We start from the raw sequence: 19,926 nt of genomic DNA on the forward strand, positions 1-19,926 counted from the left end.
TCCTTTCGCCTTCTTGACGAGGACCACATTTGTGAGCTAAGGTGGGTAGATGATTTCCTCGATGTTCCTTCTATCCTGCAACTTCTTTACATCGTCCTAGATTATCACCTGCCTTGGCTTCTGGGTCAATGTTCAGAGAATGAAGCATTACCTTGGGGATATCCCAACTACATCTATTGGGAACTAGGCGAACAAAATGATATTGTCCTTTAATGTTTAGACAATCTCTTCCTTGGTAAGGGAGGAGATTTCTGTCGAGATCTGCATCGACTTGCCTTCTAACAGATAAACATATTTTAGAGTCTCACCATCTATGCCCTTTCTCACTCTTCCTCGATGGGTTTGGCTTTCGATGGATTCATTTCGAGTGAGGCTATGCATGTTTGTTGGGCTATCGATTGATTTCCTTAGGCGATGGCCATACCATCAGCGTGGGGATTTGCCATGCCAAGTGTCAAATGGACCTGAATTAGATAGAAAAGGTCGGCCTACTACCATATTGTATGGTAGATCATCATCTATAACCAAGACCTCATCTTCCTACTTCTAGGTGGGCTGATCATCCCTAATCTTATTTTTCATCACCACACTTCCTAATAGGGGGACTGAGTGTCTGTTGGTTCCTATTAAGGGGGATTTCATAGGGTTAAACAAATTAATTCGAGGCGAAGTGCCTCATATGCCTTCTTCATGATGATGTTGGTTGAGCTTCCAATATCCATTAATGCTCTACGGACCCTGAAGTCCTCGATTCAAACTTCGATTACCAGTGCATCATCGTGTGCCATTTTAGAGGTATTCAGCATCCTACCAAATGAGAAGTCTAACGACGTGTTCGGTTTATCCTTTTCATGAGGCCGTCCTCTTTTAGCTAATGGCCTCAAGTCGGGTTCTCTAGGGATGACATTGATAACACTTCGGGCGGATTTTTCCTTGTTGCTTCTCTCACTTTTACCAGGTGTTGAGTCTCATCCAATTTCTTAAAAAAATGGTCTAGCTTTCCCTGGGTAGATAACTTCTCTACTCCACAATGAGCTTCCTATAATCTTCTATGTCATGCCCTTCACCTTTGCAGAAGTTGCAGCATGCCCTATTATTTTGCGAGGGTGATTTCTTCATCTTGGTAGGATAGGTGATGCATACCATATTCCTCTCTACCCAATACAAGACTTCTTCCCTAGGAGCATGCAGGGAGATCATTGATCTCTTTGAGTGTTATTGTGGCTTTATTTTGTATCGATCTTTATCATTTTAGGTTGTCTGTACGTGCTGGTGGAGACGGCCTTATCTTTCTATAGAGGATTTATTCCATGGGCTTCCCATCTGTAGAAATCCCTTGCCCAAGTCATCAAGTCTTTGAAGGTTCAGAGCATGTTGGTGGTTCACTCTCGGGATAACTCTTTGTAGAGGCAGTTGGCATCCATGATGTCGGCCACTCCTTCCATATTTAGTAGTCTTTCCACGTAGATCTTGAAGGTTTTTTTTTGTGTTGGACCAAGTATTTGAGATCTTGCATGGTTTTCTCTCGGGGATGGACTTTACGAACTGGTCGGTGAAGAGTCTCGACATCTGCTTAAAGCTGGTGATCCTTTCAGTGCCCATCTATTCATATCAGGAGGCAACACCTTTTAGGATGATAGGGAATAGGCAGAACATCACATCGTTCGTTAAGTTGTTAGTATCCATAGCTCCCCTAATTTTTTTTTATGTGAGTAGTTGGGTCTATTGTCCCATCATAATCTTTTAGCAGGAAATATTTAAACCCTTTTGACATGGGCTTGGTTATAATCATACTAAACACTGGTATTTCTACATCTATTATGTCAGAATGTTTCGAGTCAAACCCTACTTCAGTGATTCTACTTTTAAGTTTATCCAATTTTTTTTGGGTTGCCATAACATTGGCCTTGGAATCCTCACATTTTACCAAGAGGTCCTTTCATTAGGAGCCCATCGATCTCGAGTCCATGGTTCAACTACCCTTTCCTCTGTGACAAATCGAGACTCGATAGATCTATATCAGGTTCTTCTTCAGTTTGTATTTAGGGTCCTTATGTTCAGGGTGGGTCGTTTTTTTCTTTTCTTACCCAAGTTCATCTTTCAGAGACTGGTCGCTGGCATTTTTTACCTTTTGTACATGAGGCGTTCAGTTCTGCATCATCTTATAGGGGAGTTTTCTTTTCCCCTTAACTAGCGCATGAATTCCTTATTTGATATCTTGCTGATCCATCTCACTAACGATAGAAACTTCGAACATAGTGGTATCCGACTGAGAAGTTAATAATATTGGGTTTATTCATATAAGTTTCCTTGTAACATATGTCAAAAAAATCAAGGCAAAAAGAATTTTCCATATACTTTGAGTGAGAATGTATATAGTCAATGTTTTGATCTAGTCCACATATGGGGTCTAGTAAGGGACTTTTTACAGAACATTATTATTTTCTCACTATTCTTGATGATTGTAGTAGATGTGTTGGATCTCATTAATGAAAGTTAAGTATGAGGCTAGACCATTGTTTCAAAAGTATTGTTCATATGTGAAAACACAGTTTGAGAAACAAATCAAAGTAGTCAGATCTGATAATCATCTAGAGTTCCATATCCCTGATTTCTATGCAACTTTTGGTGTGCAACAACAAACCACATGTCCTGAAACATCTCAAAAAAATGGGTGGGTAGAAATAAAACATCAGGACATTATGAACATTACCAGAGCTTTACTTTTGTAGATCTCAATGTTAAAGGACTATTAGCTTGCTGCAGTTCCTCAAGCAATTTACCAAATGAACAAAATGTCTACCATTATCCTAAATAACCAAACACCTTACTAGAAGCTACACAATCACAAACCTAAACTCACTCATCTAAAAGTTTTTGGGTGTCTTGCATCACCTTAGACAAAAGAAAAAACAAGTTCACAAATAGAGCTATCAAGTGTGCATTTTTGGGATACCAAACTGGGATAAAGGAATACAAGCTCCTAAATTTGTCTAATAACACTGTATTCTTTTAGTATAAATGATGTGTTCTATGAAACCAATTTTCCTTTTCAAACTACCAACCCACATCAACTATACCCTTTTATAGTGAGGAAGCCCTAGATAGTGTTCTGAATACATTCCTAATCTGTTATCCAAATTAAAGAAATCTTTGTATGGATTAAGACATGCAAGATGAAAATGGAACCTAAAGCTGAGTAGAAGCAAGTAAGATTCAAAAAATCAATGGCAGACCCCTCTTTATTTATCAAAAGCCAAGGAGATACAATTACTACATTTCTCATATGTGTAGATGATGTAATTGTTGTAGGTAATTCAAATGAAAGCATATAAGAGATAAGTCATACTTACATAAGTTGTTCATCATAAAGGACATGGGTGCTCTACATTACTTCTTGGATTTTGGATTTTCTATAGCTGCATCTAATCTTCATATGTGCCAGTGTAATTATATCCTAGAGTTGTTGAGTGATATTGGATACCTTGGCAGTAAACCATCTAAAATACCAGCCATCCTCATTTCAGACCATAACCTTCAGCTCAACCTCCTCTTGACATATCTTCCTATAAGAGACTAATTGGAAGACTATTATATGTTCACACACCTGGTCAGAAATGTTGAAACACCTTTCCACATGATTTTGATTTGACAAAATTATTTAAGTAATGATAAATATATTCTAACACATTAAATTTAAATGCTTTGATTTATTCAACTAATGTGTTTGTTCAATATTGAGTTTAATTGTTTACAAGACATTAAGATTAAAAAGCCCAAAGGTCCATAAAGTGGAAGTCAAGCCCAAGTCAGCACATCAAGACCATTCGGCCCAAGAGTTCAAAACGAAGCCGTATCAAGTAAAACGACGACTCAGCGAAAGAAGGATCGAGAAGCCTTCGAAGCCAAAGCTTCAAGAGGAAGATGCTGAGTTGGACGACAATGCAGTCTAGACAGCTGATGCGTCCCCACCTAAGGTTAGAGATGAGGACTCACTAAGGGATAAGTGTACCCCGTCGTTATCAAGTAATAAATTTCTGGTTTAAGTCCAGGTTATCGTCCACAAGATTTATTTCTGCAAGTACCGAGCTACTCGATCTCGGATGTTATCTAGGCTTAGGGGTTTTTGAGTTGGTTTGTTTATATTAATCTACTCCTAGGTTGAATTATACTAATCCTAGCTAAGTTATCTAATTCTAACTAGGTTATCTAATTCTAGCTAAGTTATTCTACGCCTAACTAAGTTACTCTACCCCTAATTGATCTTTTACCAATGCAATTAATCGAATGAGCATGAAGGGATACGATGATAATGAAAATAGGATATTTAAACAATTGAATTGAAACTAAGTCACTTGTGTCCAAGGCGATTAACCCGACCTATCCTCCTAAAGTCCCTAGTTCGTGATTCCCTTGTAAGGCCGAAACTAGCTCTAAGGCTCAGTAATTTGGGCTTAATCTTCTATAGGGTTGTCAATCCTATAGGCACTGACTAGGTCAGATTCAGCTCGCAATATGTGCCAACCTAATTTTGGGATTATCGAATGAGTTAAACCAATCAGACAAAGCGTAAGACAAAGATTGAAACATCAAAACAATTGAATGAACAAGAACTATAATATATATATCAAAGATGGAAACATTGTCACGAAGTTACAATAAACCTAGAATTCATAGCATGTATCAGAGGCTAGACAGAATGTAAAAGAAGAAAAATCCCTTTCAGGGAACCTGTCTACCAATGCAGGCTTCTTTCTAGGATTTAAGGATGGAGCTTGAGCAATCCTCGGTGAACGGTGCTCCGAAGGTATCTTCAATGGAGGTTTGAAGGATATGGAGGAGGTAGAGAGGATTTCTCAAGGTGGAAGCTAAACTAATTACAAAAGTAAAAGATATTGAATTACAATTAAAAAACCCTATTTATAGATGCATCTCGGGACTCGTTTTGACCTATTTTCGTGTCCTAGTTGGTGTAGGAAGACGTGGGGCCGAGCATGGCTTCGTGGGGGCGGAATTGGTCTTTTTGACCAATTCCCACAGGGCTGCTCGCACCGAGCAGCCCCCTGCTCGCCGAGCAGGCGCCTGGTGGCCTGCTCGGCGAGCAGAAATGGCCCGTAGGGCCCTGCTCGCCGAGCGTTTTCGCCCGAAGCGCGCTCGATCCAAGCTCGATGAGTTTCGCGACCTTTTTCGTCCGACTTCACACCTGCACACGCATAAAAACTCCGGAAAACATTAGTCCAAAAGCCAAATTGATCCGTCAATCGCTTATTTTGAGCAAACGCTTCGTTTGGTGCGACTTTTGACGGACCAATTAGCTTCAAAAGATAACGGAATTCTAATACGCATGCTATTTCGGCCGTATTTGCCTAAATTGATTACAAAACAAGCCTAAACGATGAAAAGTAAATAGAATGTTCTCAATTCCTAACTTACTCACACAAAAGCATTTAAATGCGAGAATTGCTCGCTTATTAGCCAAATAACCCTAAAAACCGTCCTAAAACCGTACCCAAAGATAGGGGTTTTTGACCCCTATCAAACCTCCTCGCACTTAAAACTTTACTTGTCCCCAAGTAAACTAAAAAAACTAAACCCGCCATCACAAGCAAGCTAGAAAACTTCCCAGTTTGACTAGGTGCTTGACATAATTTCGAGCATCTGTAATTACATGCATTCGGAAGTACAAAGTAGAGACACGATATCCAAAAGCCGCATTTCAATTATCATGGGTTATAGTTTTAAGCAAATGGACACATGTTCAATTAAACGAGCTTGAGGGGATCGCTAAGTAAAACACCTCACCATAGGTAGTTCACTCATTCACACAATTTTTGGTGGCTAAGGTATTTACTCTCGGCTTATGTTCTTGCTTAGGATTACGTTGATTTTGCACGTTCATCCGAGTTCCTCTACTATGCTATATGACTCCGATGATATCAAAAACAGCCTCTAATTGGGGTTGTAATGTGGTTAGAGGGTTAAAGGTACAACAAGGGTTAAATGTTCTAGCGCTACAAAAACGGAGTTAAAATGGCTTTAGCAATCATGAAGTGACTGAGCTTTTTATTCATCCCTTATTATTTTTGTTTTTGGGATGCTCTCTTGAGACGTTTTTTTTTATTTTTAGGAACTGGGGAATGGAGTTCTTCCCTTTTGTTCGTCTCTTTTCTTTTCTTTTTCTGTTTTTCTTTTCCCCCTTTTTTTTTCTTTTTTCTTTCTGGGATAGTAATGCTCATTCACTTCTTAGCCTTTTGGCTTGCTACTGTAATGCCATAAACAAAGATAAAGTGCTAGAAGAAAACAAAGGCTCAGTTCGAGCTTTGCAAAAACAAGGGTTAAGTGGCGAACCAAGTTGTGGTTCGCAAAAACGGGTTAGAACGAAAGAAAAATCTACAAACTACAAAAATGTCGGCTCAAAGGGGCTTCCTAGAGTGGATGAAAAAGAAAAACAAGGTAAAGAAAAGAGTTAATTCTAATGAGGCTGATTCATCGTTTATCATCTCAAATCATTGCATGTAGGTTCAACACAGTATTAGGTGCAAAATCTGTAATCTTCCACAAGTCAAAGCATTCACACAAAAAATGTCAAGAAAAAGAGCTTTTTGATGTTCGCTCTTAGGCTCAAATTCAGCTCACAATTCTTTGGGTTTCAATTTTGTGTTTACTAGTTTTCCCCAAACTCAAGTTTAATATCACATGCCTTCAATTCTTAAGTTATCTACCTAAGTAATGATTTTAGCATTTCTTCAAAAGTAGGGTCTAAATGCAAACTGTAGCTCATGCTTTTACAAATACAAGAGTTGTGTCTTACGCCTAAACTAGTTGTCATGCAATTTTAGATTCGGTTTTCAGCCCTCAAAGACAAATAACGAAGTTTAAATTCGAAGGAGGTTCACGGTTTTAGGTCCTAAACATGCAAAAACATAAATAAAGCAAAAATAAAACACCGAAACGCAAACCTAAACTAGACACGACGCCACAAAAATTTAAAAATTTATACAATTTTTGTAAGTTTGTCTACCCCTCCTCCTCACACTAAAAATATGCAATAAGTTCCAATATTGCATCATAAATCATGAAGTACGGGTGTAAAAAGTTAGGGTGGAGAAGACAACTTACTGATCGGCCGGGGGATATGGCCAAGGCATGTTGTAGCACTCGCAGTAGTCAGCCGCTACGTATTCAAGACCCGAAAGCCTTCGGTCCATATTCTGTTCAAAGTTGGTGAACCGTTGGTCCATCTGTTGAACGGTGTTAAAGGTCCGTAGGTTCAGATCCCGCATTTCTGCATCATGGTGTTGATGGCTTGGAACTGGGCCTCCGTCCCCGACGCTTGGTGTTCCCTTTGGTCTCCTGCCGTCGCAGGTTCTTCTTCCTCAGGTTCTTCATCCCTTCTTTGTTGTGGAACTCGTGCTCTTTTTCTTCCTCCTCCGCTGGAGCTTGCTCCTCCAGTTGGGTTCCTGTTTAAAACTTCTTGAAAAGTAGATTTCCCCAAAAACTTGGAGTTTAGCAGAGTAGGATAAATAGCAATTTCAGGATTATCTAAATTCTTGAATTGGCTCTCAAGTAGGTTGGTAACTAGGTGTCCAAGACCTAGGGAACCACGTTTTCTACTTGTTTGGCTTGAGAAGCCTTCAAATATGGCCTTGATATTGTCCACGGGTTTGTGGTTGGCCACACACCATAATATGAGCAATTCCGTCTTTGAGACTTTATTGCTCTCATTTTTTCCCAATAAGTTGTGGGCCACAAATTTGTGGACAAGATTGAGAAGTGGGTCTAGGAGAGCGATTGGGCTAGCAGTCTGGGAGTTAAAGTCTGATATGCCTGTGAGTTGTTCCCAAGCTATATCTTTTGTTATAGGCTTCTCAAAGTCTGAGATCGCCCCTGGGTGATTATAAACTCCCATTAGGGCTGCTAGTGTGGTAGCATCAAGGCGGTAAGGTTTACCGTTTAGCCTAAAGGAATGCTTCCCACCGCCCAAGGGTAGCTCCTTTTTCCAAGTTGTCAAGAATTCTATGGTAAAATTGTGATAAACCGGAGTCTGGGTTGTGACTAGTCTATACCAGCCGTGGAATTTGAGGATTTCATTGAAATCCTTTTTTAACCCTAGACTCGATAAATAGGCTTGATCGACAATTACATATGTGGCAAGGTCTTGTTTGGAAAACCTATCATACAAAAGTCCCTCACGTTCATCAATAAGGCCAAAGGGTGGATCATACTTAGCTTGGAAGCTCTCGTCGAATTCGACCTCCGATTCGGCTTCGTTCTCGACGACGATCTTAGCTTTTCCTTTCCGACCCATATTTCCTGAGGAATAGACCAAAAATGGAAGAGTTAGAAATTATTTACAAGCTTCAACATAAACCCTCAATAAATCATTCATAGGCACAATCATAGCTTTAGGCACTTATGGACTAAATCATAAGCATTTGGTCCCTAAGTGTTTTACCCGAAATTCACAAAGTTCATGCAAAATTGAAGATACCCAATGACTAAAACATAAAAAGAATGCAATTCACAACCTTTTTTACAAGCTTCTAACTATAAATTGAATAGTTGAACTTTGAGCTAAAATGGGGATTTTGCCCAAATTGAGCAATTTCTCCAAATATTCACAAATTTAGAATAGAAATCACACCCAAACTATAAATTAATCATTATGTTAACACAAATTGCAAGGAAATCAAGAATTTAGAAGCAAACAAGACACTAATTTGAGAAAAGGGGAAAAACCCAAAACTTAGGTTTTTCTCGAACCTCAAAAATTATCACCCTAAGCTAAAATCTAAGCCTATAAACATGTTAGAAATCAAAAATAGGTAAAGATTCATACCTTATATCTTGAATTTGGGTTGGAATGAAGAATTTGGGGGGTTAGGTTTTGAAGAAGCAAAAGAGAAGGAGAGGGGAAGAATGAAGAAAAATGTGATAAAAAGAAAAGAAAGAAGAGAGAAGGGAAGAAGAAGGTGGGGAAGGGGATGATGAGTCATCCCCCCCCCTTTTTTTTTCTTTTCTCACTCTTTTCTTTCTTTTATTTTATTAATTTCCCTTTTTTTTTTAAATCCCGAACAGCCCTTGTCGGCTGAGCCGACTGGCTCGGCCGACCAGCCCGGCGAGTTAGGCAGTGCCCAGCTCGCCTGGGTTGGGCGAAATTCTTTTTTTTTTTTTAATAGAGTGCGGGGGAACAAAGTTTGACAGTAAAAACAAACGAGATCAAAATTCAATTAACCAAAATAATAAAAGGAAATGAAAGCAACAATAAAAACAAAAAGGAAAGAAAATGCAGAATCAAATTGTTCAAACTTTGGATTAAAAACCGAGGAGAACCCGATTTCTCCCCCTTACTCAATCATTTCTTAGAATCTTTGGGTTCTTCTCCGTTGTGCTAGGGAGAGAACCATGTGGCCTTTCCTGCCTGTCCCTATTAATCTGAGCCACCTGATTGCTCAAGTCCTTACAGAAGGCTTCGTTGTTGGCAAGCCTAGCTGAGATCTCGTTCAGAAGAGTGATCACTTCGTCAGATTCCTTAGGGTGTTGCACTGGCCCTTGATTTTGCTGTTGGTATGGGGGCATGCCAAGCCCCTTCTCTCTATGCTCTTGAACAAATCCGCTAGGAGGTCGGAGCACATTCTGATTTGAATTCTCGTAAGAGAGGTTCGGGTGCTGAGGCCTCCTGTAGTTGCCATTGTTGTTGTAGGAGTTGTAATTGTTGGGGTTACCGTTGTTGTAGTTCTGATTGTATCTTGGCTGCCCCCCAACGTAATTGACCATCTCCACCCCATCTCTAGCGAAAGGGCTACCTGCTTGACAATCCTTTCCATTGTGGTCGCCGCCATAGTGCACGCAGGTGGGAGGTCGGCTAAGCGTAGCCAACAGTACATCCATCTTGCTACTCAAATCTGCAACAGCTGGATTTTGTTCCTGTTCTTCCACAGCAAATACCCGCTGCCTAGTGGGGCCGGCGAGCTTCTGTTCTTGCCACTGTACGCTCTTTCTGGCCAGCTCATTAATCATGTCATATGCCTCTGCTGCTGTCTTTCTAAACAAATCTCCACCCGCTGCGGAGTCGACAATGGCTCTGTTTGTGGGTGTCAGTCCGTGATAGAATACGCTCACTAACTGATGCTTAGGTATGTCATGATGAGGGCACATGCGCAGCATTTTTCTGAATCGAGTCCAAGATGTGTGGAGCGCCTCATGCTCGGGTTGGTGGAAGGATGTGATCTCACCCCTGAGCATTGCTGTCTTCGAGGGAGGGAAGTAGTAGGATAAGAATTCCTTCTCCAACCCTGCCCATGTTGTGATTGAACCAGGCTCCAGTGTTCTCAGCCATTCCAAAGCTTGCCCCGTCAGAGAGAATGGGAAAAGTTTCAGTCTAGCAGCATCTTGGGGGACCCCGTTGGTCCTTGTAGTGTCTGCGCACATTAGGAAGCGATCCAGATGATCATTCGGGCTTTTATGTGCTTCTCCTCCAAACAATCCAGTCTGTTGGATCAAGTGAATTATACCAGACTTGATTTCGTATGTGTTTGCCGGAATGTTTGGAGCAGCAATGCCTGACAGATGCTGATGTCGGTGGGGTGCCAAGATCTCACTCATCAGACGAGTGTCGCTCTCTGGTCCGGTGTTCTCATTGTTCCGTTCATTGTCAGTCATCTTGACGGGCTCGATAGGCTCGATGATCTCGTCTTGCTTCAGCTTTCTGATCTGTTTGCTCCTGCGAAGAGTACGTTCAAGTTCAGGGTTAAGAGGGACAACCAGTATTTTCGTTGATCTCGTAGGCATACGCTGAGAAAAGATAAATACATAAATAAATGAAAGCTGAAGGGGAATCATACAAATCATACAGTTTTGTACAAGTATAAGAATGGTATGGGTAAACATATACAGACACGTATAGGTGAAGTTGATAGCTACATGTTCGTACAAACGAATACACACAAGCGTAAGCATAAACAAGGATGGTTATCATAAATGAGTATATATAAATAAGTGTATATGAACAAGTATAAATGGTATAGATACGTAAAAAAAAGAATCATGATTATAAACAAGTATATATGATATTAACAAGGAAAGTATTCACAAAGAATGCCTAAACTAACAAGTCGACCTTTGGTTCGATATTGCAGAAGAAATAAATCCCCGGCAACGGCGCCAAAAACTTGATGCGTCCCCACCTAAGGTTAGAGATGAGGACTCACTAAGGGATAAGTGTACTCCGTCGTTATCAAGTAATAAATTTCTGGTTTAAGTCCAGGTTATCGTCCACAGGATTTATTTCTGCAAGTACCGAGCTACTCGATCTCGGATGTTATCTAGGCTTAGGGGGTTTTGAGTTGGTTTGTTTATATTAATCTACTCCTAGGTTGAATTATACTAATCCTAGCTAAGTTATCTAATTCTAACTAGGTTATCTAACTCTAGCTAAGTTATTCTACGCCTAACTAAGTTACTCTACCCCTAATTGATCTTTTACCAATGCAATTAACCGAATGAGCATGAAGGGGTACGATGATAATGAAAATAGGATATTTAAACAATTGAATTGAAACTAAGTCACTTGTGTCCAAGGCGATTAACCCGACCTATCCTCCTAAAGTCCCTAGTTCGTGATTCCCTTGTAAGGCCGAAACTAGCTCTAAGGCTCAGTAAGTTGGGCTTAATCTTCTATAGGGTTGTCAATCCTATAGGCACTGACTAGGTCAGATTCAGCTCGCAATATGTGCCAACCTAATTTTGGGATTATCGAATGAGTTAAACCAATCAGACAAAGCGTAAGACAAAGATTGAAACATCAAAACAATTGAATGAGCAAGAACTATAATATATATATCAAAGATGGAAACATTGTCACGAAGTTACAATAAACCTAGAATTCATAGCATGTATCAGAGGCTAGACAGAATGTAAAAGAAGAAAAATCCCTTTCAGGGAACCTGTCTACCAATGCAGGTGTCTTTCTAGGATTTAAGGATGGAGCTTGAGCAATCCTCGGTGAACGGAGCTCCGAAGGTATCTTCAATGGAGGTTTGAAGGATATGGAGGAGGTGGAGAGGATTTCTCAAGGTGGAAGCTAAACTAATTACAAAAGTAAAAGATATTGAATTACAATTGAAAAACCCTATTTATAGATGCGTCTCGGGACTCGTTTTGACCTATTTTCGTGTCCTAGTTGGTGTAGGAAGACGTGGGGCCGAGCGTGGCTTTGTGGGGGCGGAATTGGTCTTTTTTACCAATTCCCGCAGGGCTGCTCGCTGAGCAGGAAAGGCTGCTCGGCGAGCAGGGCTGCTCGCACCGAGCAGGCGCCTGGTGGCCTGCTCGGCGAGCAGGCTCCTGCTCGGCGATCAGAAATGGCCCATAGGGCCCTGCTCGCCGAGCGTTTTCGCCCGAAGCGCGCTCGATCCAAGCTCGATGAGTTCCGCGACCTTTTTCGTCCGACTTCACACCTGCACACGCATAAAAACTCCGGAAAACATTAGTCCAAAAGCCAAATTGATCCGTCAATCGCTTATTTTGAGCAAACGCTTCGTTTGATGCGACTTTTGACGGACCAATTAGCTTCAAAAGATAACGGAATTCTAATACGCATGCTATTTCGGCCGTATTTGCCTAAATTGATTACAAAACAAGCCTAAACGACGAAAAGTAAATAGAATGTTCTCAATTCCTAACTTACTCACACAAAAGCATTTAAATGCGAGAATTGCTCGCTTATTAGCCAAATAACCCTAAAAACCGTCCTAAAACCGTACCCAAAGATAGGGGTTTTTGACCCCTATCAACAGCGGCAGACAATGTTCAACTTCTAGACAAAGTATTTCTACTTTGGGAAAAGTTCAGAAGGCGCAGGAAGCTGTCTCGTGGACTTTTCCTTAAATGTCGAAACATTATGTCAAGGACTGACGAAGACAGAAAATGCAAGAATCCTATTGGCCAACGACGCTGAGCACGCCTAGAGTGACAACGACAGGAAGCCGTTTCCCTCCAACGGTTATTTCGAAATTCAAAATGACCAGGTGCCTCAAGTGTCACTATATAAAGGCCATCCATTTGCTTCAATCGATGCAGACCTTCAATTAGTCGAAGCGCTGACCAAATTCATACTTGAAGTTTTTGTGAGAAAAGCAAAGCACATACCTTACACCAATTTCTATATTATTGTGTAAAAGTCTAGAGTGATTTTCAATCATCTAAAGTGTCTTAACAATTGTTGTTTAGGGCAAACACTTTATCATTTCTAGAAGAATAGAAAGGAGAGGCTGAGTACTCGGTTATAGTACTCAGCGTAGATATAGGAGTGAGTAGAGGTATAGAGGAAGGTACTCTTGTTATACTCAGCTTCTATCTGTAAAAGGTTTCGTGCTCTACCTTTAAAGAGCTCAGTAGAGAATTCGAAAAGCTCGGAACGAGTTCCGGGGACTGGACGTAGGCGGAGAGGCTGAACCAGGATAACTCTGCTGAGTAATATCTTTCTAACCCTTAAACTCCTTTAATATATATTGCTTGCTATAAAACTGACTAAGTAAAGAACTCACGCTGAGTTAAGTTTACTAAGAAGCTGAGTTCAGGAATAGACTCTAAGTGCTATTTCCTGACTCAAGTAAAGAAGCAGACTTAGTCACAAGTTGACTAAGCTTGTGTCTTGAATCTACTTAGTGACGCTGTGTAAACCTTTTCATAAGAAAAGAAGTCAGCCTCAACGGACAAATTTTTAAATAGTTCCTATCCCCTCCCTTTGGAACTAACTTGTCACGTTAAAAGGGACCAACAAGAAATCCCATACACTGTTAATACACTTTCACAACACTTAACAAATCCTATCATTGATGACATATCTCAAGCATACAAAGTGCTAAGATATCTAAAAAGCTCACCCGGTTGGGCTTATGCTTCCCCTCAGATACTAAATTCACCCTACAAGCTTTCTTTGATTCACCGTGGGCATACTGCCCCGACTCAAGGTATCAATAACTAGCTATGGAATCTTTCTTAGCTTCGGTCTAATCTCATGGCGCTCGAAGAAACAAAACACAATTCCTTGTTTCTCCTCAAAAGCAGAATACATAGCTATTACCTTCACTTCTTGTGTATTACAATGGAGTTTCTTTATTAAAGTATCTTCATATCCATGGCCTTACATCAGCTTTACTCTTACATATGCACTTCATATTCCTTAAAATCTAGTCCTCCATAAGCGCACTAAGCACATCGAAATCGATTGCCATGTTATTCGAGAAAGAGTGGTCTCTGATCTAATTCGATTGATGCATACCTCCTTGATTTTTCAAACACTAACCTATTCATGAAGGTGCATCATCATCCCTAATTTCTCACTCAAATTGTCAAACTTGGCTTGTTCGATCCATACAATCCAAGTTTGAAGTGGGCGCTCATAACTATACTCAAACTACTCAGTGTTGGAGTTTAGTGTCCTAAAGAGAATTGTTTTAGGATATAAATATTAATGAATAAATTATTTATTTAATCATTTGTTTAATCAGATATATAACACTAAAATGTAACTATATATAAAGGCACAAATCTTTCATTAAGAAAGTAATCCTAAGTTTATTTAAGTAGTTATAAAGTGTTCATACAAGCATGAAGTGAGACTATACTTTATAATAGACCAATAGACTTAAAACCAACCCAAGTTAAGTAATATGTTATAGGGGTTGGCATATTACTGTTGAGACTTGCATGTAACAGTGTTTTCTGTCGAGACACAAAGCTGATCTCACAAGCTTTAGATATTTAGATATCTAAACAGTTACATGGATCCGGTGAAGGAGTTCATTCGGATTGGGACCCGACTTAAGATAACAACATGGATTAATTTATCTAAAAGTGTCAACTGTTCATCTCATTTGTATTAATAGGTATAACTAATTCTCAGACTCAAACATTCGTTAATTAGTGATTCTGGATTATGGAGTCTGGTACTTTGATTCTGTGCGAGCACGATCCAACAGGTGAGAGCCTGGGGTGTGTGAGAGCAGGGTTGTGTATCACACAAAGTAATTGCAGAATAGTTAATGTCAGATTGAGCATTCATCACTCCTGATAAATGGGAGATATATCCATATGGCCGCTTGTGGTGAATTAACTGAAATCCTTGCAAGGTGATAGAGTTAAGAGTAGAAATAGAATTTTCACTTAACTTATCTTTCAGAGTGAATTCAACCTGTACAAGTAAAACGGACTCTTCGCTATATGTAACCTTGACACGTTCCATGGTTATAAGGAATTGACCAACATGATATAGTTGATGAAGGATCGTATTATACTGCACCTAATGCTGAAAAGTTAACGTTAGTTATCAACCTAACTTCTTAATTGCTCTGGAGGAATATCATATGTTCTGCTAGTAACAACTCGCGACGGTATTCTGTTATATACATGTTGGAATTAATCAGGATGAATTAATTTCAAAGGATATATACGGCTAGTGGCAATAAAGAACCTAATGGGTCGCATATGAGACTTGGAACCAGAGGACGAAACTGTAATTAGCGGGATACACTACATGGGCCGAAATTTAGAGTATTAATTAGGGATATTTAATTTGGTTAATAATTATAATTAGATTATAGTTATAAATTAAATTAAAAGATTATCTGATAATATTAATTAGAGATTTTAATGTGATTGAATCTCTAATTAATTATCCCTAACAATAATTAAATTATTAATTTGATTAATAATATTATCTGGATATAATTAGTTATTATTTAGATAATAAAAGGTGTTTATTTAATTATCTAATTAGTAATCCTATTCCGAATAAGATTCTAATTAATTAATTACCTAACACAACTGGGATTAGGGTTTTGAGAAGTCTATAAATAGACTCCCTAACCCCAATATTTCGACACACTCGTCTAAAGGGCAAGAGGAACCGTTTCGTCTCGGCTAATTTACATTATTTCTTACTCTCTCTTTGATCTCGTATCGATTTCTGTTAGAGGCAATCATTGCGATTGCTATTATTAAGGTTGATTACCAATTAGTTATTGTTTTCTGTGTTGAACAAAAATGTTCGTTGCTCACGGATTGAATATAAGAAGTTGTGGGCACTACGTTTGCAACTGTATATAGTTCTTCACAAAGGTATTACATTCTATCCCTCTTTATATAAAATAACAATTAACAGATCTTGGAAAAAGGAAAATAGATAAAATTTTATTATTCTGTTGCGCCTAGGCTTATTTTCCACACTCAGCACAAACACAAAATACAGCAAACACCCCATCTCTAAAAATGAGTTGTTGCGACTTCAGCTTTGTCAGCGCATGAATCTATTTGACACTAATGGTGCAATCACAACTTTCAGATTCATCAACAAAGAAGTGATGAAATTTGTTATTGTTTGCTTTTCTCCAATACCCTGTAACATGTCATTATCTTTCCTAGCTTACCCTTTTCATTTCTTCTAGGTTTCCAATTGTAGCCCTTTCTCACTTAGCTCAAATAACAGACAGTATGCACAAATGAAATCATTGAGAATGTGTTGTATTCTCTTTCAATCTAAGTTCATTCCATTTTTTAATACAATGAACTATTTCTTATGGTCATGGTTTCATCAATTTGCAAGCAAAGAAACGTGATTTTTTTTTTTTTTTTACAAAATAGGGTATGTATTTTACATAATTATTAAAAAAATGTGACTAAAGATATTATCTTCAATAACGTGACATATTGACTCTAATAGTGTGCCATGTTGACTTGCTAACTTTACTGATGTGGCACAATGAAATATTGACGTTTGATGATGTGACATGTTAACTTAATGATGTATATGTTGATTAGATGATGTTCCTTTTTTGCTAACTTTGTAAAACACATGCCTTCTTTTGTAAATAAAAGTATCACATTTGTCTACTTACAAATCGATGAAACAACATGATTTTTATTTATTTTTTACTTTTCTCTTTTTTTTAATAAGATGTTGTGTCAGCTATTAATATGAAGTTGACCTTTAACTATCAGCTTGAGCTTTTAGCTAAAACGGTTTCATGACATGGTATCAGAGCCAGTGTGACCAAGTGATCTTGGGTTCGATTCCTGGTAGTCCCATTTGTTGAGTTATTTGCATTACATGGTAATATGGGCATGTGTTGTCACGCTTCAAGCCCAAATATGTTTTCGCATGTGGAGGTGTGTCAACTATTAATATGAAGTTGACTTTAACTATCAACTTGAGTTTTTAGCTAAAAGGGTTTCATGACATGTTGAATGTATATAATGATAATTGATAAAACACTTTAATGTGTCAAGTTAAGTGTAACAATTCAGTTCGGTGTGGAGTGGATAGTGTCGAAGTAGAAAGGTTTGAGCAATGAATTGTTGTAAGAGATGGTGATGGGTAGGAATAAAATGATGCCATGTCAAAATTGGAGAGAATGTTGAAGTATATTAACAAGTGGAGTGAAAGACAAGTTTGCATATCTAATATATATATATATTCCTGATGATTGATCACCAATAGTTATCAAACCATTTGTTAGGAAAAAGAAAAGAATAATATTATGTTAAAGGCAATGGTAGAGCGGGCACAAGAAATGTTGAGAGTGTTGTTGTTAGCAATATTGTCAAGGGTGGGTTTATTGCTTAAGCTGGCGGTTGGCTGTGGAGGCTAACAATGTTTGTGGATGGCGGACTGTCCCGACACGACACAATGCCTAGGGTATGTCGAAGGTTACATGAGGGGCGGGCAGTACAAGTTTGATGTTGAATTGGTTATTAATGAAATTACGAGTTTTGCTAAAGGAATTGTTGTTTCTGATGATGGATTGGATGCTTGGATTCTTGATGTTGATGATACTTGCATCTCTAATCTCTTCTACTATAAGACCAAACGATATGGGTATGCATCTCATTCTTCTCTCTTTTTCTTTTTTTTCTCGAAAAAAGGCATGTCATTCTTGTCTTCTCTTTTATTCTCCTATATAGATGTGATCCATACGATCCAGAAGGTTTTAAAACATGGGCTATGAAAGGAGAGTGTCCAGCTATTCCTCCAGTGTTAAGACTGTTTCAAGAGTTGATTACTAATGGTTTTAAGGTATTCCTTCTCACTGAGAGAGACAAAGATACTCTTGGACTCACTACTCTTCATAATTTGTATAATCAAGGTTTTCTTGGCTATCATCGACTCATTATGAGGTATTAATTGCATTTCTTTCTTTTCCAACATTCATTACTCAATATTATTCTCACTAACTACTTAACAATATATAGAAATTGCCCCTCTTACTTAATTTTCTATACTTTGCATATAAATATGTGACGGGTGGTGTCGGAGTAGAAGGCATGGTTTTAAGATATATCAATAAATTAAATCTCACGTTTGAAAATGGAGGGTAAGTAATTAGAGTTTATTAATAAAATGAATTTTTAATTTATGTAGTTACAAAGAATTTATCTTGAACCAAAACGTAGAAACATGTTACATGTTAATGTAAAGAGATTTTCAGATAATTCCTCACTTTTAGATACCTTACCATTGCCATTGCCCAAGGCATTCATTTTATATTTATTAAAGCCACATCTAAAGAGATTTTGGAACCTAAAACTAAGACACACCTCAACCTCACCACACCAATAATTCTATAAATGTCCAAAAATAGTATTAAATAATTCTATCATTTTTTTTGTATGAAATAGTAAATACTAAATCATATCCATAATCCTTATCTTAAATTTATATTAATTATTAACTCTTCCATAATTATAATTTACAATAAAAAATTAAGATTTAATTTCAATCAAATACTAAGCTAATTAATTAATGTTCTAACTTATCAAGACTAAAATCCTCACTGATTTTTGATATTTCTAAACTCTTCAAAAGGAGCAATGTTTTTTATGTTGTTATTTGCCATATTTTTAACATCCATTTTTTTTTCAATTTACTTATTTTAATTTAATTTCATTTGTAAATCATATAAACTGGAAACAACTTCGGGGTAAGGGAAAAAGAATCAAGAAAGAGAAACTAAAGGAAAGGAAAAGAATAAACATTCATACCCCTATGTGTTTGGATATGTTTAGGAAAGGGAATGCAATTCCATCACATTCCCTTTGTGGATGTTTGGTTCAAATAGGAATCAAAACTATTTTTTTTAACTTCATATATCATAATAAAAAAAATCAACTCTTTTACTATAGTTTCCATAAAACATGAAATAACTTCATATATAATCCCAAACAATCCAAAACGTCACTCACTTGCTACCCTTATTGATAATAATATAAAGTTCATAAAAGTTAAAATTTAAACTTAACAAAGTTCATACATATTAAAAAAAAAACAAAAACAAAAGCCAATAGTCTTCTAAGCATAATATTTCATCACCGAAAAGAGTTTAAGCATCTTCATTGTCCTTTTCACCAAGAAAATCTTTGACAACAATTTTTATACATACATGTGCCTCTATTAATAAAAATATAAGAATTAAAATCAAAAGATAATGAAATAGAGGAAACTGAAATAAAATTAATCAAAAAAAATGCATAAACATTATATTTAAAAAGAAAATAATTATTTTAAAATAATTAAAAATAAATATTAAAACTGAATAATATGATAAAAGAAAAAATTTGGTCAAAATTATTTTTCAGGGTAAAAAGGTAAAAATAAATAAGTATAAGAATCAAAAGTGAAATTAATCTAGTGATAAAAAAATATAAATAAAAAATATAAGGATTAAAAAAAATAAAAAAAAAGTAACATTTAGTAAAAAATATTTTTTGAGTAAAAAAATTAAAAATATATAACGAAAATGAAATTAATCTAAAGATAAAGAAATGTAAAAATAAAAAAGGGTTAAGGTGTAAAAATACCCCTAACGTTTTAGGCCATGAGCAATTTTACCTCTAACGTCTAAAATGGTGCAATTTTACCCCTAACGTTGG

The 19,926-nt window shown here is 37.6% G+C and overlaps 1 protein-coding gene across 1 annotated transcript; it reads left to right on the forward strand.

Moving 5' to 3' along the window:
• Positions 1 to 17,364: 17,364 nt before the first annotated feature.
• Positions 17,365 to 18,181, forward strand: LOC136207359 (acid phosphatase 1). Its single transcript, XM_065998626.1, is given in 4 exon segments — positions 17,365 to 17,374; positions 17,606 to 17,676; positions 17,679 to 17,875; positions 17,962 to 18,181. Coding segments are annotated over 4 exon segments (498 nt in total).
• The last annotated feature ends 1,745 nt before the right edge of the window (positions 18,182 to 19,926 follow it).

This window comes from Euphorbia lathyris, chromosome 9, assembly GCF_963576675.1.
Source record: "Euphorbia lathyris chromosome 9, ddEupLath1.1, whole genome shotgun sequence".
Taxonomy (NCBI): Eukaryota; Viridiplantae; Streptophyta; class Magnoliopsida; order Malpighiales; family Euphorbiaceae; genus Euphorbia; species Euphorbia lathyris.